The sequence below is a fragment of the Crocodylus siamensis genome, chromosome 15 (assembly GCF_052110815.1).
Source record: "Crocodylus siamensis isolate JL-2025a chromosome 15, ASM5211081v1, whole genome shotgun sequence".
Taxonomy (NCBI): Eukaryota; Metazoa; Chordata; order Crocodylia; family Crocodylidae; genus Crocodylus; species Crocodylus siamensis.
In genome coordinates, this window is record NC_143409.1 from 23,456,924 (window position 1) to 23,476,521 (window position 19,598).

The window sequence follows — 19,598 nt, forward strand, 5'->3', positions numbered from 1 at the left end:
CCCCAGTCTCTTTGCCCAGCTTGTCTCGATACCCTTCCTCCTGGCTTCTCCACTACATTTTTATCATACCAATCTACTCTTCCATGCTTCATGCCTAGTTCAGCTCACATTTATTCCATATGGCAATCAGACTGATTCCTCCCTCTCCTGTTCACTGTCTGGACACCCTAGAAAGGACCATCAATGAGAGATGTTCTCCCTGTGGCTAAAACTCAACATAGACTTTTTCAGTCTGAATGCTTAAAGTTTGGTAAAATCACAAATAGATGAATAGCACGTCTTATACTGTAATGGGAATTGTCAGGCCACCTTTACAATAGGTAGTGCTACCAGCTCAACCTATAGTGGAGTTGTCAGCGACATTTATAAGACAGGGGTTGTTCTTAATTCATAACAGATCCATTTTTAATGTATCTAGTACCTGTATAGTGGAGAGAAGACAATGCAGCATTAACTATATCTAGTGCATGGAGCCTATAGTGGCTTTGTGATAGAGCTGAGCTGTGAAGTAGATATGGGTTGGATCAATCATAATCTAACTCTCTTCCCTTCCCATGGCTGCCCTGTCAGCTAAGTAGGAAAAGAGAGGGCCAAGTACAGAAACAAGAGTACGCGGCACAGGGGGTTAATGTGAAGTCCTACCCTGAGAGTGGACTCAGCTTTCCCAACCTTTACATGCGATGGGTGGTTGTACAGGTGATGCGGGTTTAGTACACATGATGGGGGCTGGTAGACGTGACAGGGGTTTAACCCCCAAGGTTTTACTTTATGCCCCCTGAACTGAAACAGTGGGTTTTTAATTGAAACACACCATTTCAATTTTTCCATCATGTTATGATGTGGGCTCGATACTTTTTTTTTTAATTGGAGCCAGAACCTGCCCATGGCTGGGAGGCCAGCTGTCAGTGGGCCAAGCAGCCCCTGAGCTGCAGGGGGCTCCAGTCTTTCCTTCCACAGTGGACCCCTCCTCGGGGGCTGCCTGGGTGGGCTGCCAGCTGGCAGGGTGTTGCCCCAGTTCAGAGGCAGCATCTAGCTAGATTCAACTGCTCCCTGAGCTTGCCAGGGCTTCCAGAACCCTGTGCACTGTCCCCACCACCTGATTTATGAAAATGTTAAAAGTTTAAAACCATTGGTGTGTTGTGCTTTCCTAGAAGATCACACTAAAATCAGATCACCCCATTACAGCATTAGTATGGATTCTATGGCATAGCTGGCCATTTCCCCCCATCCTCTAATAAACAGAGCCATGCTTTTCCTTTCTAGCAGTGCCCCCAGGTGAATGACACCGCTTCAGAGGCTGTTTGAAAGAGCCTGAAGAAAGACTGGTTAAAAAAGTCAAGGCAGAAGACAGAGAAAGAGGCACACTGACTCTAGCAGCACATGTGTGTAGCTATGACAGTGTAATGTTATCAGTGCCACAAGGAGGTGGCAGGGACAGTGCATGGGGTTTCCAGGCAGTGGGGAGGTGGCAGGGATAGTGCATGGGGTGCTGAAAGCCCCAGTGGGCTTGGGGAAAAGTTAAATCCAGCCAAGTACTGCCTCCAAGGTGGGGCAGCCCCCCGCAGCCCTGTGGAGGCACCACTGCTATGGAGGAAAGGACCAAGGCCCCCCACAGCTCAGGAGCCACTCAGCCTGCCAGCAGCTTGTCCCCTGATCACAGGAGAGCCGGGCAGGCAGGCTCTGCAAAAAAAGAAAAGAAAAAAGGATCGGGTCCCTTGCTGCTTCTGCCTTCAGTAGGTGCCTGCAGCTGCCAGATGCCTGCCTGGTGAAGGGAAAAGTGGTGAGTGGTCCAGTCCTTTCTTCTGATGGAGCCTGCCCACCTCTCCCATGGCCCGGGGGGGTGGGGGGAGAGCTGACAGCTGCATCATTGCAATTTGCAACACTGTAAACTAAACTACATGGGGATGTGGTTTAGTTTGCAACGTTGCAAACCCCCAAACCTCATGCACATGTATTCTATGACACTATTAAGTTACACAGAGGAAATGTCTGTCATGTGTACATGGTGACAGTTGTCATGTGCACAAGTGCCCTAAGAGCCCAGCACTCAGCATCCTAGGTTCATGTCAAAATGTTATTGCTCATTTTAGTGCCAAAGCAGGAGCTGAGCTCTCCAGACAATCCTGAGTCCATAGCCTGTGTGCAACTTCCAGCCTATGTGAAAAAGAGTCTCTGTCTCTAAGAGGGTTTTATTTATACTGCGCCATTTGAATAGGCACTTGCAAGAAACAAAAACCAATGAGTATTTTACTGCCATGGCAGGGATATTCGTGAGAGACCACTGCACTGATGCGTTGCTAAGAACATTGCTGAAGTGATCCATTAGCAGAACACAGACTGCTAATGCAGGTTCTTTCCTAGCATTGTATATTCCACACTCCTTAGAGGAAAATTCCCAGGAAGGATCCTTAGAGCCCTACCTTCAATCACCTTGTCTTTATATTGCAGGCGCATGCCCTCCAAGCCCACCACAAAGCAGCCCCCAGTGCTCCTGTAGATGGATCTCTCTGTTACAATAACAATTTATATTACAACAGCAGCTTGAGGTCCTGATCTTGAGCAGGATCCCATTGTCCAAAATGCTCAAAAATATCAGAAAAGGGAACTGTTTCTGTCCTAACAAACTTATACTCTAAGTAGAGAGAGCAAGGTTAGGGTGAAAGGAAGGGGGTACCCTCATCTGTGTTTTATGGGTCAGGAACTGAGGCATGGCTATATCATGTGATTTGATCAAGATCACACACTGATTAGAATCACTAGTAGAGCCAGGAGCTGAACCACAAACTTAATCACAAGGTTTGCTGTTTTCTTTCTGTTTCAGACACCCCTAGTGAAATCTTGGTTCTTGTTCATAAGAGCATTTTAAAAAAGTGGATGATCTTGTCACTAAACATTTTCTCTCTTCTGGATCATATCCTACAAAGATCTATAGTTTATTTTAACGTTACTAAAAAGGCAACTTCCAGGTTCTATTGTGCAAATCTGAATTCCCCCCTATAAGCCACTGTAAGGCCTTGTACATTTTTTATTTTTAGGGTTGGCCAAAAATTTTATGATTGGAATGTTTTTCTCATTGGAAAATGTCAATTTGCCAGAATCTAAGTAGGAATGTGTTGATTTAATTCATTCAGTGATGAGCAGGAAGCTTGCCCATCTTGTGGGGTTGGCTGTTCTCAATGAGCCTCATACAAGGCATTGTTGTGCTCAGTATAGGTTAGAAACTGCCTTAAGCTTAAAGGTGCCTGAAGCTTAAAGGACTTCAGGAAGTACTGGCAAGATTTTATCACCACCTAGATAAGGAAGAGAGATATGTACCTATAATTTATGTATGTAAAGATCAAATAACTTTTTATGTCCAAGTCATTCCCGGTGTCTCTCTCATGTAATCTACAGACTTGCACCAGGGCTGAATTTACACTGAATGCCAGAATGCATCTGAGACACTGAAGCCAGGGTTCATAGGGTTTCTAGGCTCCCACTCCACAGCAATGAGTCCTGGAAGCCCTGACTTGAACTCTGCTGCAGAGCCAGGAGCTCAGAAGGCCTAAGCCCCTGCCATGAACTGTGACAACATGCCTTCCAGGCAGCTCCCTATTTTCCAGGAGTCTATCAAGTGAGCAACCAGTCAGTCAGCTTGGAGAGTCTTGGCAATTTCATTTTAAAAAGTCAAAATACGGTGTCATTCTGAAGGAGAGAGATCCATCTCAGCACGGTCAGTCATATGGTAGTCAAGACACTCATCAGGGACACAGGAGCATGGCAAAACAAGAATTAGAGCAATGCCAGTGGAGCGTGACCACCACCAGGGTACTGGCTACTCTGAGGCAGATGTCTTTCTTACCGTTGAAGTTACATGAAAATCTTTGAAAAGGGCTCCTTTTCATCTCTCTGCAGAATGGGAAGAAGTTCAAAAGCTCTACAATTTTCTTATGGTAGGAAAAGTGTTTTCCCACACAGCTCTACTCCTCTTGACTTCCCTGGGAAACAGGTCAAAGGTAAAATTTTCTGAAGGCCCTTAAATCCCATTGAAAGTCAATGAAAATTAGATACTTGAGTGGCCAGGTGCCCTTTTAAGAATGTTACCCCAGGTTTTTAGCTTGTAAGTTCATTCATTGGGGCAGGCATTGCCTATAGTTTCTCTGTCTTGTACAACTACAAGACCTCTAATAGCAATTATAAATTAACCCCCTCAAAAAAAACAAAATTAGTCTAGTAATAACAAAAAGCAATCACAGGGTTTCTGGAAGACTGTAAGTTTCAGCCAATCAATTTTATTAATAAATTGTAGCCCTCAACTTGCCAAAACACAAATGTAAAACATAGATATATGAAAATGAGGATCTATCAGAAGTAGGAACGAAGGCTGGCTTGTTTGGCCATAGTAGCTGTAACTATTCATCTCAGTGACACCAGTTTCAATTCAGCCCTGGGGGATTGTAAGACAAAGCAGGTGTTGGTATTATGCACCTTTTATTTTAAGTAGCAGAGGGTGACCCTGGAAAATTTGCATTTGTATCTTTAATATACATTTCCCTGGAAGAAACTGAAACTTCTGAGCTATTTAATTAATAAAAATGTTAAAAGTTTAAAACCATTGGAGTGTTGTATTTTCACACTAAAATCAGATCACTCCATTGCAGCATTAGTATGCATGCTGTGGCATTGCTGGCCATTTCCCCCATCCTCTAATAAAAAAGAACCATGTTCTTCCATTCTAGCAGTGCCCCCAGGTGAATGACATCCCTTCAGAGGCTGTTTGAAAGAGCCTGAAGACAGACTGGTTAGAAAAAGGCAAGGCAGAAGATAGAGAAAAAGGCACATTGACTCTAGCAGCACATGTGTGTAGATATGACAATGTAATGTTATCAGTGCCACAAGGAGCCTTATAAATCTACAGCTGAACTATGGCCTCTTCCAGTCACTTCCATCTTCCTCCGCCCTGAGCAACAGAGATTTTTGACACTAGCAATTCTCCTGATACAGTCCATCAATCTATTTTTGTCTCCCTTTGTTCCTTATAAGTTGCCTGGGGGATTTGGCTGAATTGACATGCCAAGCCTTATACATCTTATTAAGGCCCAGTTGTATATGAGTGGCACAGAACTTTCAGCCTTGCCTACCAGAATGAGAATATCACACCACTTGGCACTGCTTTTTAAGATCCTTAAAATGTGCTGGATGCATTATATGTAAGGCAGTGGGGCCAATCCTACTCAAGTAGATTGATTTCAGTTGGAGAAGGACCAAATGCCAGCTGAAAACTCTAAAAGGGAGATTCATATTGTTTAGTTTAGGGAACTGGATGTAAGGTAGTAGATATTTTGCATACCTATATTAAGAATTAAACTTTTCTATCAAGAGGGAGACAGGCATGCTGATTGTTTTTCCTGACCATCCTTAAGAGAAGTTGTTTTTTAAGGCCTAATAGAGAATCAGTTTCCATGCTGTCCATCTAATTGTGTGTGTGACTAAATATATGTTTTGTATGAAATAATGTAACTGATAACTGCCATTAACTCCTGGATTTTCACATCCTAATCACATAAATGGAACACATGAAAACAGCAAAAAATAAAATTAACCTGCCTTCTACTCTCTGCTTCAGATGTGTTATCATCTGAAGCAAAGAGTAGAAGGCAGGTTAATTTTATTTAAACCTAAATAAAAATTATTTTATTTACACACCACAACAAGTTCCAGTCTCTCACAGCTGCTCTTTTGGAAAATGTTGCCCTCAGGATCAACATGTACAACAGAAAAGAAAAATTAGATGGACAAAACATACACTGATCTCTATACAACATTTTGAAATTACAGGACAGCTCCCATTGAAAGAAAAGTTCATCAGCCAGTGGCTGAAAATGCAATGACCACCCTCTTTCAAACATGAAAATGTCACCAGTGGAAAACTGTCAAGACCTCAAGATGTGAATAAAAAGAAGGATTCTGAAAATATTTTCTACAGGCTTCTGTCTCTCCTTATGGATGGAGCATTGAGTATAATCCTTCTGTGTGAGTGTGTGGCAGCAATGGAATTATGTTGCTCAGCTGTTCCTCTATGAAAAGCTCCTGCGTTTCCATCAGTATTATGGCTTGATTCTATCACTAGCAAAGGCCGAAGCCAAGACACAATGTAGGTTTAAGCCTTATGGATTTATTTCTTTTGGCTGCTTCCTTTTAAAGATTTGCTTATGTCTCAGTGCAGCTGCAGGCAGACTCAGTTGTAGATATATGCCTCAAAATGTGGTGATTTCATATAGCTAAGCTTTTGTAATGTTTTTGAAAGATTAGAACAAGCAGCAGTGGAGTAACTAGTTCAGGAAATTGGTAATGGGATATGAAGCCTTTCACCTCAAGGTGAGAGGTCATGTTTTCAAATCTGGCCCAGGTCAGTGGTGACCACAAGTCATTATTACTTGATGGTAGCTTGGTGCCCTACATGAAATGAAGTAGCAGTCTCAGTTCAGTTCTTGATGGGCAGGTTCACACTGCTCTAATTTCCATCACATTTGACACATTACTTGACACCAATTAGCCCCATGGCTGAAAGTTTTAGCAAGATGCTGTAGTCTAAATGAGCAAAGAAACAGAACTTCCCATTCATCCCCAGAGATGATCTTCCTTAAGTACCTTGGTAAGGCAAAGATGGGAAATCTTGCAAACTATTCCCAACTGGGCATAAATAATTGTGCATGTGTAGACTGCCGTTGTAAAGCACGTCTGGGATCTTCAGGATCCAATCTTACATTTTACCAAAGAGCAGTCATTTAACAAAGAACACTTCACAATAGTTTAACTCAGAAAGCGAAGACAAAAGCTGTGTTGTGTTGCAACTAGCAAGGGTCCTTAGATGAGTTCTACCCAAATTTGAGGTGTCCACCTAACCATCCTCCTCCTACAGAAAGTGCCAGGGAATCTTTGATGATCACAGTTGGCCAGGACCTTAGTTTTATGCCTCTTCTGTATCATGGAAGGGTATCGGTACAACACTTTCAGAGGCAAGCGAGTCACCTACAGAATTGTCACTACCATTCTTGCCAGACTGGCATTTCCAGGGCTATCTAGCCCTTAGCTCTCATGAATACTACATTTCCTTCAAAAAGCTGGGAATAAAATAATGAGTGATTCTCTTTTCAAAGATTCTGGCCCTTATTCTTGAAATAGAAGCAAAAGATTTGCATGTTATGACTGATGCAATGACATATGGTAGGTTTACTTATTGCTTGGACACTAGCCACCTAGATGGCAAATACAGTAATTAAAAATTGCTTTGAGCTATTCACAGCACATCCCCCATCACTCTTTGAGGCTCAGATGCTTTTGCTCATAGTTTTAAATCAAAAGATAAAGGATCCCTTATCTTTACTCATTGCAGAAAGGCTTTTGAACTGGTTATAGGCAAGATCATTCTGATCTCTTGTAGTGGTTTGTTCCATATTTGAACCCTCTCACCATGTAACCTGAAATATGAGGCCCGGTTCTCCTTGCTTTTAGTGTAGTCCAGGGATCAGCAATGTTTTTGGACCAAGTGCCCAAAAGCCTTACCATCTTGACTTGGAAGATGCCGGGGTAGATGGTAGAGGTGCTGCGAGGAGCCCAATCCTTGTTGTGACAATGCAGCCCTGGCCCCTTCCCCGCTATGCTCCCTGAGCTACACGTGCAGCTGGCAGTGGCAATGAGCCAGGCTGGGGCTCCAGACCCTGGTGCATCCACTTGCAGTCTCATGGCTGCTGCCACAGAGTCCAAGCTGCTTTCAGCACGGCTTATAGCCACCCCACTACCTTCTGGGAGTAATCTGGGCTCTGTGGCTGACAGCAGGGGCCTGCCTAGAACCAGGGCTGGCTGTGGCAGGATGAGCAAAATGGCTTCGTATGCTATGCTCTGTGTAAGTGTGAGCTCTCCCTCTAGCAACACTGGCTACTTGCAGGAAGTTCATCTTGTGCATAAGTTTTTCCATAAAACTTATGGAAAGTGAGTGTCGTTCTGATCTGGGGGGATTTCACACACCCCCAGATGCAAATGAGGTGGGCGTAAAACTATACATCTGCCAGAGAAGCTATACAAGAAAATTACTTTAAAAATGCTTTAGAGAGTTTTCAAATGATTTGTTGGGGTTATTTTTTCTTGTCACTTCACTTGTAAAGTCAGACCTCTTAGTTATTCTGAGTCCTTTGTAGTGGGCTTAGACAGAGCCACAAAAACTTCTAGAATTACCTCAAATATACTTTCTTATTCTAAATGTTTCATGACTTTAAAGCCCATTATCTTGGTCTTCCAAAGCTAAAAGTAATTCTCTCTCTCTTTCCACAGCTTCTATTTCTAACCTTACAATGCCATAAACAATCAAATAACATTTTTATGCATAGAAAAACCATCAGCAAGGCAGAACCAAATTTTGTAAATTTTTAAGGGTAATTTCTTAAAGGAAATCCTACCCTTGGGTAGAGAAGGAGGAAGCATTACTCTAGCAAGTCAGTTAAAAAATGACAGAAGTTGCTTATAGGGTTGGAATGTTAGAAACAGCCCTAATGAAGACGAATCAGTAGGCTTAATGTAAGCAAAGAGGTCCACCATATGTCTGTTTATACCACAGCTCTGCACTTGTCATGGATTATCACCACAACAAATACAATGCATGTGGAGAAAGCAAGAGCAATAGTTATCTCATCTCCCCTAAACTCTTAAAATGTAGCAGATATTAGAACACAGTTGGGGCCTATACTTTTCATATTCTTCACACTCCCTAAAGGCAAGCAACCCAGCTCAGCCCTGAAAAGCAGTGACAATTTTTCTCTGTCACTTCACCAACCTTAGGTCTGATGGATCTTTGGGATCCCTCCCTTGCCTGCCCCATCACATTCTCATTGCTGCCTTCTCTGGTGTAAGTGGGTGTGGGAGGCCTCTGCACATGACCCCTGTGGTAAAGGTACCTCATTGTGCAGTCCCCTTCCATCAGACATAAGTGTGGCAGCCAACTTAGTAAAACAGTTCATTTAATTTTACTAACAGTACTGGTAACATTATGTAGTGCCTAGATGCTCCTATCAGGATCAGGTCTTGGTTGGGTTAGGCTCTGTACAAACCCAGGAAGCTTTACGGTAAAAGTCAATCCAGGCTAATAAGACATGAGTATTGCTTTGCACTGTTCATTACAAACTGCCTGCCCCCACCACCCCAGCAGAGAAAATATTCACTATTTTGAAATGTCTGTGTATCTCTTAGATTCCATCAGGTTAATTCTTTCTCCTGGTGACAAAGAGCAGTCCTTTTACCTATAACCCCCCCCCCCTTCCTTTAATTGTTCAAGTACCTGCTTATATGGAGTGGAGTATTTTATTGTAGCCCTATCCGGCTTTAAGCATTTGGAAAATGTGTGCTGGGCTATATCCCTTTAGCATTTGCCTCTCACAATCCAAAAGGGTTTTCCTGCTATGCCGCTTTTGTTTCATACCTAAAATAAAGTGCTAAAAATAACACATTGTTGTGGGTAGGAGACTGCAGAATGAGTACAGGGTGACAAGGCTAGATCCCAGCTGAGTATCTGCATTGTAAACAACTCAGTGACCTGCAGTGTATTAAAATGAGCCACCTTAATTTGCTTCCCCTGGAATAATAAAGTGAGGCAGACTGAGTGGTGCTGACTCAACAGCTCTGGATGTGGGGTGTACACAAACTGTGAGGCTGATGGATTCTTAACTGCTTGAGTGCACTGACATCACCATTACAGAAGATGCTGCTAATCAAATTAATAAGGGGAAAGAACCTGATTTTCCCCTTACATCATTTCAAGTAAATATTAACTTTCTTTAGCTGAGTCCTTATTTAACTGCAATACTGTGACAAATATTTCTTTGTCTAGCATAAGTAATTAGAATTTAATCACTTTAACTGCATCTTAATTACCCCAAATGAATTGAAAGTACATTTAATAGCAAAGATTAAATTGCCTTAATGAACGATTTTTGTGACTACATCAATATTTTAATCGTGTTAGCTATTCCTATTGCACTCTCACTTGGCCTGGCCAGTTGCTAGTGCTGCAGGGCACTAGGTGGCGCCCTCTTATTATTTCTACAGTAGAAAGGCAGCCAAGATAAAAATAGCTCATTCTGTGCCTTACCTAGGGCGAATATTAGATACTTATTAATGCAATGCCTCAATTAGTATCGCCACTTATCTCTACCATAGATCTTGCTATAGTGAACTATGCCCTTATGACTTCTACAGTGAGTTGCAGAAATATTCAGTTAACTGTAAACATTTAATGAGAAAAATATTTGTATTCGTTAGTAAAAATCAAATATCTTCACAATATAGGGAATTTTAATTCTGGAATTGTTATTATTTTACAAAGTGGTTTGCTAAGAGGGCTCAAAATTAAAAGTGATTAGTTTGAGTCATTGTGGTAAAATGTAGCCATTTCAATGATTATACATTTTAAAGCTCTATAAACTGTCTTTCGCAAAAAACCCCAACAAATAAACAAACAAAAACCAGAGACAAAGAAAAATGCCCAACCAAACAGCTCTCGCTCAGCATATAAAAAATAACTTTTTTTCTCTGTATACATTACAGCCATATATATGCACCATTGCTACTGAAGCCGGTAAAAATATATTTTCTCAACAGTTCAAAACATGCATAAACATCAGTGCAATCCCTTTTAAAATGCTGGTCCAGAATATTAAAGATCAGCAGATAAACTTTTTTTTTAAAATAGCCAGCTAGCTTTTCTGGCTTGAATTTCTGGCTTATCTTCATAAAAGGTCATTCTAGATATACTATATTTTCAATATTTCTAAAGCATTAGGATTCACTCTAGTTTGTGAATTTGTGCATCAGAATCACTAAAGAATGGGAGCTGAGTCTTCTCATTTAATATTTTCTACCAGTAAGTGGAGCACTAGTGTTTGAAGTTCATTTTGAAGTGTAACAGTCATCTGATGGCCCAACCAGAAATAAAAAGGCTAAATATAACACTCCTTGGGTCATGTGGGTCTTAGCATTATGTGGTAGCCAGTAATTTTGTCCAGGAAATTTCTGAAGAATAATCAGTTTTACTCTTAATTAACATTCTGAGAACACATTACATTTTAGCACTGTAATGTTGTATCACTCTAAAATGAGATAAAATCAAAACAACTCTTTGTCCAGCAAAATAATCTTACAAATGGCTCTTTTGTCATTATACTACTAAAATTAACTTTCCTGTTGGCCCAAAAAGCTTAAATCAGATCCACCCTGGAATAAATCCAGCAAGCAGCATTTTAATTTTAGTATGAGATATTTTCAATTAAGTTTATATTTAAGGCAAGAATTGACTTGTATTGGTTTGATCTTGAATAAATAAGTAGTCATGGAAGTGACAGGTCTTTTACTGATGTGCCTGGGGCATGACACCACAAGGCCTCTGGGCCATCTTCTGCACTCAGCAATCACAGAATCATAGAAGTGGGGTCGGAAGGGACCTTGTAGATCTTCAAGTCCGACCCCCTGCCGTGAGCAGGAGAAAAACTGGGCTCAAATGACTCCAGCCAGGTAGGCATCAAGCCTCTTCTTAAAGACCCCCAGGGTAGGAGCCAGCACCACTTCCCTTGGAAATTGGTTTCAGATCTTGGACACCCTGACTGTGAAGTAGTGCCTCCTGATATCTAGCTTGAACCTACTCTCTGTCAACTTATGGCCATTATTCCTTGTTATGTCGGGGGGCGCTAGGGGAAACAAGGTCTCTCCCAAACTCTTCTGGTCCCCACTAATGAGTTTATAGATGGTCACCAGGTCCCCCCTCAGCCTTCTCTTGTGAAGGCTGACAGGTTCAGGTCCCGCAGTCTCTCACTGTAGGATCATGTGGGTGGCCCTCCTCTGGGCCATCTCGACATTGTCTACATCCCTCCTGAAATGGGGCGCACAGAACTGGACGCAGTACTCCAGCTGTGGCCTGACCAGTGTCACGTAGAGGGGGAGGATCACCTCCTTGGTCCTACTTGAGATGCACCTGTGGATGCACGACAAGGTCCAGTTAGCCCTGCCAACCAGGACCTTCCATTGTTGGCCCATATTCATCTTGGAGTCAATAATGACTCCAAGATCCCTTTCTGCCTCTATGCTCTCAAGAAGGGAGTTTCCCATCTTATATGTGTGCTGCTGGTTACTACTGCCCAAAAGCAGAACCCTGCACTTATCAGTATTGAAATGCATCCTGTTTTTGCTAGCCCACCCCTGTAACCTGTCCAGGTCTTGCTGCAGTCTTTCCCTCCTACTAGTATGCTCACCTAGTAGCAATGCTAGGCCCTAATCCAGAGGCCCTAGAAGTCTCCCTAAGCAGCAACAGCCTTTGGCCTAAGCTCCCAGTGCACCTTTGAAATAGCTTCTTCTCTTCAATCCTAGGCCTTTTGGGCTGATCCTGCCAACTGTGTCCAAGGGGTGGGGGGAGGGACTTTTGTCAAGGAGACTGGTTATCTGTGGGAGGCAAGAACACGAACTCTGAATGACTGTAAATGCAAACTACATTTGTACAAGCATGATGGGGTTGCCCATCTGCCCATCTGCTTCTATGATCATTCTGTATCACCCTGATAGGGACTTAGAAGTGCTTTCTCTAGTTCATTTCAGGGCAAGTGTTGGGGATCTGATTGCCACCTTAAATCAAGATGCTTCCTTGCTTCATCTACCAGTCAGACCTGAAAATATGGAAGCCCCATTTTCAAACCGAACATCTCTCTCCCCTTCCTGATCCAACAGGTTCCCCTCCAATGCATGTACACATTCCCATGTTATCTGTTCACATCCAAGTCCTGAACTCCTGTCCACTGCTCCTCCAGCCACTGATGAAATCGAGTCCTGCTCCCTTTCAGCTCCATGCTTGTATAGTGCAACTGCAATGGAAACCCGCACTCTGCCTGCTCCGAGATGATCGACCCTTTCCCTGGGGAAATGGCCAAATCGCTCCGCTCTAATTTATGTGGGAAGAGAGGGAAAGAGGGCAGGGCGCCGCTCGCACGTGCTGCAGCCTGGTTAATTGCACGCTGGCTTTATGTCTAATCGATGCTATTATCACTCCTTCCTTAAGGAAGACAAACAGGGGGTTGCAGGAGGCCCTCCCGGCGGGTCACTGGCCCGGGGGTTGCGAGCTCAGCCCTGCCGCTCGCTCCCCGGTGCCCCGGGGCGGCGCTCCGCAGGCGGACGCGCCGGGCTGATGCGGGCACAGCCGCGGCGAGGCCGGCCGGCACCTGTCCAGGGTGCTGACGGCCGGCCCGCCCGTGCTCGCACCGCCCGGCCCAGCACGGCCGCGAAGCGGGAGCCCAGGAGAGGCGCGCGAGCGGGCTGGGCCGCTCCGGGGTGCTGCCGCGGGGCTGCCCGTCGCCCGCGGGTGAAGGCCGGGAAGGTCCGAGCGGCGCCGGGTGCAGGAGCAGCAGCTGCCCCGGCAGGGACCCGCGGAGAAGAGGCCGCCCGGCGCGGGGCTCGTTTCCCTGGCCGCCCTGAGACCAGCCGGCCTCCGCAGGCGCGGAGCAGGCCCCGGCTGGCAGCGCCGCGAGGCCCCCGCCCCGCCCCGCCGGTACCTGCGGCCGGTGGCGGCGCGTCCCAGGCCCGGCTCCGTGCCCGGGAGCCGCCCGCAGCGCGCGAGGCGCGGGCCGGCCCGAGGGCGCGCTGCCAGCCCGGCGGGGCGGGGCGGGAGTGCAGACGTGTCGGTGCCGAGACGGTGAATATTCATGAGCGGCGGGGCCGGGGGCAGCGCCCGCCCCTCCACACAAAGGGCGCCGGGCGCTGCCTGCTGCGGGCTCCGCGCGCGGGAAGGCCGAAAAGAGAAGGAAAAAGGGGGAAAAACAACCATTTTCCTGAAAAAGGCCAAAGCGGGGAGCCGGGGCCGCGCGGCAGGCCGGGCTGAGCAGAGCCGCATCTCGTCTCCTGCCCCCGCGCTTGGCGCAGCTCCCGCAGGCGCCCCCGCGAGCCGGAGCAAAGCGGCCCTCGGGCCGGGCGGCCCGGCTCTGCCCCGAGAGCTGCCCCGGCGTGTGGGCCAGGCCGAGCCCGGGGCCGGGCAGCGGGCCGGCGGGGGGGGCAGACAAAGGAGAGGCGCAGGAGGCGGCAGCACCGAGGTGGAGCCGGGAGAGGTCAGCGCCGCAATTAGCGGCTGTGCTGACACGGCCGGAGCAGCCCGGGCCGCGCCGGGACCTCAGCGCCGCCTCCCCGCCGCGTGCACCCCCGGGCAGGGCCCGCGGAGCCGCCCCCGCCCCGGGCGGCTGCAGGGAGCGCGGCGCGGCCTGCCCCGGATATTTATCTACCTGCTAATTCTCTAAATGCCCGAGAGTGAGTTATAATTTGGACGTGAAATTTAATTTGCGTCGGCGGCGGTAATTTATGACGTGCGCGGGGGCTGCTCGTCCATCAATATCAATCGGGGCAGGTTTTTACCACTTAGGAAGATCATCGCACATTTAAACCCTACGCCGAATAAAATCGATAGTTGATGCATTTACAGCAGATCGCCTCGCTCGCAGCGCCCGCCGCGTGGCAGCCTGCCCCGGCGGCTCCGCGCCCGCTCCCCGCTCCCCGCCAGCGGCTCCTGCGGCCCGTGCTGCATGGCGCGGGCCTCTTCCCCGGGGGTCCCGAGCGGGGCGTCCAGGGAAGCGCCCCGGCACCTCGCTGGCCTCGCGGCTGCCTCCCGCGGACAGCCCAAGGCAGCTTTGTCCGCCCGCCGCGACGAGCGCCGGCTCCGATACCGCACCTGCTCCCGGTATCGATCCATGGAAATCGGCAGAGACTCGGGCCCGGGCTCGTCGTACAAACCGGGCTGGGAACGGTGCCCCCTTGCCCCGGCCGCAGGGGCTCTCCCAGCCTTGCCCCGGGGGGCTGGCCTCCCCCCCACGTCCCCCTCCCCCCCGGGACAGCGGGACAAGACGTCCCTTCCCCCGGCGCGGGGACACGGAGCCGGCTCGGGACGGCTCCCGCCGCCCCGGGCCCGGCCCCGTGCTGCCAGGGGAAGGGCCGGGGCCGGATCGGCTCGTCCCTTTATTCCCATCAGCGAAACGGATAAGCGCCCGCGGCTCCGGCGCGGCTTGACTGTGTCGCTCTCTCCTGGGACAAATTAATGGAGACCTATCAGCTAATTAACAGCCCTCCCGCGCGGCCCCGCCAGCGCCTGGCGCTCGCTCGCTCGGGGCCGGGGCCGGGGCCGGGGCCGGGCAGGCGGCGCAGACAATGCAGCAGCGCTGAGCTCTGTGCCCGGCGCGACCCCGCGGCCCGGGCGAGCGGCAGGAACCCCCCGCTGCGGGCCGGTACCTGGGCGCTCCCGGCCGCCCACAGCCCGGGTCGCCGGAGGTCCCCCGGCGTGCGGCGGCCCGGCCCGGCCCGGCCCGCAGGCGCTCCCGCAGCGGCGCGTCCCAGCTGGCGCGCCCGAGCCCGGGCACAACGCGCCGCTCCCGCCCCCGCCCCCGCCCCGCGAGCCTGCAGCCGCGCCGCCGCCGCCTGCGGACACCTGCCGCGGGGCAGGCGGGAGCGGGGCCCCGCGGCTCCCGGAGCTGCCGCCGCACAGGGGGCGCAGGCGGCGGGCAGAGCCGTCCCGGGCCCGGGCCCGGGCCCCTCCCGCAGCAGCGCCTCTGGCGCGGGCATTGTTCGGTGCGGGGCGCCGGGGGGCAGGGCGACGCACGGGGAGAGCGGGCGGAGGTGCGGAGCTGCCCCGGCCCGGGCTCACCTGCCAGCCTGAGCGCCGACATCCGCTGGAACTCGGGCTCCTGCAGCCACTTCCACATCCTGCGGAAGGTCTCCCGGCCGGATTTGAGCTTGCTCCAGGGCTTGGGGTTCCTCAGCAGGTCGGAGAGGGTCCCTTGAGAGCGGCACAGCACCCTCTGGGCGAAGATGGCCTGGGGGATGCTGTACCGCTTGAGCTCGGTGGTGATCCTCTGAGCTACTTCTTTGGTATTGATTTCTTCCATTTGCCCTGAATTACTCCCACTGTTGACCTGCGAACCAGTGACGGAAGGGTTTTGTTCCCTGCTGGAGCCCAGAATCTGCCCGTGACTCTGGGCATTCAGGTGGGCATGGGGGTGGTGTGGGATCCCGTTGATAGGCACCATGCCAGCGGATGTGGGGGTAAGGTGTTGGTCACCATGCCGGGCCAGCATGGCAGGGTGGTGGGCTTCAAAGCCGTTGGGGGTGAGCATTTTCTCGGCGGGCATGGTGGCACTGGGGTGAGCGTAGTGGGGCAGCCCCTGCTGGGAGTTGTGGATGCCCCCCAGGCCCGATCCAGACAAAGGGGAGAGGCTCTGCCCCATGCCGGTAACATCCTTATGGTAGGGGGTGTAGAGATTGTTCATAGAAGCCAGACCCCGCTCGTCCCTCATGAGGGTGAAGCTGCCACTCACGTTCCCTGGTATCCGCTGGTGTGGGTGGTGGTGGTGGTGGTGGTGATGGTGGTGGTGAGGGAATTTGTCCGACACGGTCGAGATGGGAGGTAGAGGTTGCAAAGGGGTTAACGTGGTGTAGGTGCTGCTCATGCTCATCCCGGGGGGTGTCTCGCAGGCCATGGTCATGGTGGGGTGCAGGGGTCCCGTCAGCGCGTGGTCAGGGGGCCGGTGGTGGTGGTGGTAGTCGCCACCGTCCAGGATGGAAGCCATGCCCATGGAGCGAGGGTGGGCCGGCAAGTGATTGCTGCGATGGGCCACCGAGCTCCTGTGGTGGGGGCTGCTGTTCATCAGATCGGCCGTGGTTGGCACCGGCTCATGGCTCACCCCGTGCAGATCGCCAATGTTCTCCATCGTCAGCTGCGCATTCATTGTGATTCGTGCAAGCTTGTGGACAAAACATCTATCTGGTCTGTGGTTGGAAGGTCCTAGGAGGTCTTCGCGTCGGATGCGTGCAGGATTCCTCCCCTGTGGAAAGATCAGGCTCTTGGGGGCTTGGTTGATTTTGTTGTTGTTGTGATTTGTTGTTGTTATTTTTTGGTGATGTTGGCTCAGCTTTAAGGCCCCCGTTCCTTTAATACAGCCTCAGCCGCCCCGGTAGGTGTCTGATCGCGTCCCTCGCCATCTCTAGCCATGTCTCTTACTGTTTCAATGTCTTTGGCCACGGCTCCTGCTGCTGCAGCTGCTGCTGCTGGCGGAGAGCGGGCATGCGCGCCGCGCCGGGCCCCCCCTCCCCTCCCCTCCCCTCCCCGCGCCCCGCACACACACACACACACACACACACACACGCGCGCGCGCGCGCGCGCGCTCGCACACTCCTACCCGTGACATCACCGCACATATTAAGGACGCTGGGAAGCTGCCCCGTCTCCTTCCCAGCCGAGCCCGGCGCTCTCCGCTCGCCCCGGGGGCGGGGGGGGGGGGCTGCGCACAGCGTCGGCCCGGCCCGGCCCGGCCCGGCCCCGCCAGGACATGCGCTGGGGCGACACCCCGGGGCGCACCGGGGACAAAGGGGCGGCGGGAGTGGGCTGTTGGAAAGGGCTGCCCCGCCCGGCGCTGCCCCCGGCCCTCCAGCGCGCTCCCCTCGGGGCTCGGCCCCGGGCTCCCGCGGGCCCGCACATCCTCCCCGCGGCCGGTCGGTCGGTCCCTCCCCTCCGGTGACTGAGCATTGTTAGCGAGGAGCCTCCTTAAGCGGGATTTGAATATTCACTTCCGGTTCCCTCGGGTCCCGCAGCGAGGTGAAAGCCCGCGGCGCCCCGTTGGGCGGGCAGCCCGCGCAGCCCCGCCGGCGCTGCCCCCCGCGCCCCTGCCCGCTCCCCGGGGACCCTCCGCTGCGGGCTGCAGGCGCTTCCCCGCTGCCCTGGGCAGTGCCCCCGCGGGGCCCGGCTCGGGCGCGGCAGCGCCGGGCAGACGCCGTCCGGGCCCTTTCATGTGCTGTGTCGGCGGGCAGGGGGCGCGGAGCGGGGGGCGCGCCGGCGAGCCAAGGTGCCTGGTGCTGAAGCCGGGACAGATGTGCCTATTGTCCGCCCACTGACAATAACGAGCGCAGCCAGCCCCGCCGCCCCAGCGCGGGGAGAGCCGCACACCGCAGCACAACGGCGCCCCGGGTTTGTGTTCAAGGCACCAGGTCCCTGCGCTGCGGGCACCTGCCCCTGGCCCGGCCGCACGGGCACGGCGGGAGCGTCACTCGCCGGCCGCAACGCGCACAGCTCTGCCCGGCGCCCGGCGCCCGGCCCCGGCATGGCAGCGGGGCCCCGCGGTCCCGGGCGAGGCCAGACATGTTCGGGGAAGGAGAGCACATAGCCTCGGTGCCGGGCCCGCCCCAGCACCCTCTGTGACAGGAGGCATGTGCATGGGCACGGTCCTTCCCGCCCCCGCGCCGGGCCGCGCAGCAGCCGGGGCCGGTGTCACAACGTGCGGCCGAGGCGCATTCCCCGCTGGGGTTTGTGCGTAGGACATTGCCCCACGCTCCCCCCCCGGCTTCCCAGGGCTGGGCCATCACATCCGCAGGACGAGCCGGAGGGACGGGCCCGGCCGGGGTCCCTGATCCCTGAGCGTCCTGGAATCGCGGGGGAGAGACCCGCCGCGCGCCCTGCACCGCCCGGCTGCCTCGTCCCTCTTGGTATTGGCTAGTGCTTCCGTTTCACTCGGCCTTCACAAAGGGCTTTCTCTACCAGGTCCAGGGCTTTCTCCCATTGTGGGGGCAGTATGGGAAAGGAGCGTGGTTGACCCGAAATAGGCAGATGTAGCTGGATGCAGCAATTACTCCTGTGTTTTCATCTGAAAGAGCAGAGTCTGGAGCTTTTCACTACAATCGATCTATGGGGGATGCGTGTGTGTTGCAGCTTGGCAAAGCCAAATTATCTAGACACAATTGCGAAGCTACTCATTGGTCCTTCGTGTCTTCCAAATACGTACAGACGTTTGTCATGGCAGCAAGGATTGAAATTTGCCATCATTCTTCTTCCTTCCCTTCCTTCTTCCTGAAAAATGCACCGGATGAGACACTTCTTATATTGTGAAATCTCGATGACCAGTTATTCACAGGCTCTCTTTGGCTGACAATATCCAGGCACTCAGAAATTTTCTGAGGTCACTTAAAGAAAATAAATAGGGCCGAAATCCAGTATGTCCCTTTTGAAAGGATCCCGAAAAGTAAATCGTGGGATCGTTTGGAACACTCACATGTCCTCAGACCTTGTGTTAGGACTTGTCGGAAAGGGCCTTGCGGAGATTTCCCTTCGCAAATATTTAAAAGACAAACAACCCTCCCAAACAAAACACCCCCTTCTCCCCCCTCACCACGGCCCTACAAAACGATACACTCAAATTCTGCACCTGGAAAACTGAAAGCAAAACCACTTGCTCATCGGGTAGGAAGCACTGGATACACGCGTGTTTGTTCCTGGATGCGAGACGTCTACGACACGGGCAGGACGAGACGTTTTCTGAGCAGGGGCCACTGGCCCCCTCCTATGGGGTTTACTACGCTTGACGTTTAGACCAAATCCTTGACCAAAATAAAGGAAAAGGAGCTGACCCTTCATTTGGCAGAAACGGTGTGCAGAGAGAAAAAAGGAGAAACCAAGCAAGGCAGGGCAATTCACACAGCGTCCCTTCGGAAAGGCCAAGGCTCCCCAAGGGAAAAGATAGAAAAACACAAGGTGCCGAGGAAATACAGCCTGAGACACAGGCACAGCC

At 51.1% G+C, this 19,598-nt stretch overlaps 1 protein-coding gene across 1 annotated transcript in view; it reads right to left on the reverse strand.

Moving 5' to 3' along the window:
- ONECUT1 (one cut homeobox 1) overlaps positions 1 to 16,769 on the reverse strand; it is a 33,711-nt gene extending 16,942 nt beyond the window's left edge. Inside the window, exon 1 of the mRNA XM_090029461.1 lies at positions 15,689 to 16,769. Within this exon, the coding sequence (XP_089885587.1) occupies positions 15,689 to 16,769 (1,081 nt within the window). The remainder of the gene's footprint in view (positions 1 to 15,688) is intronic.
- Positions 16,770 to 19,598: the final 2,829 nt, after the last annotated feature.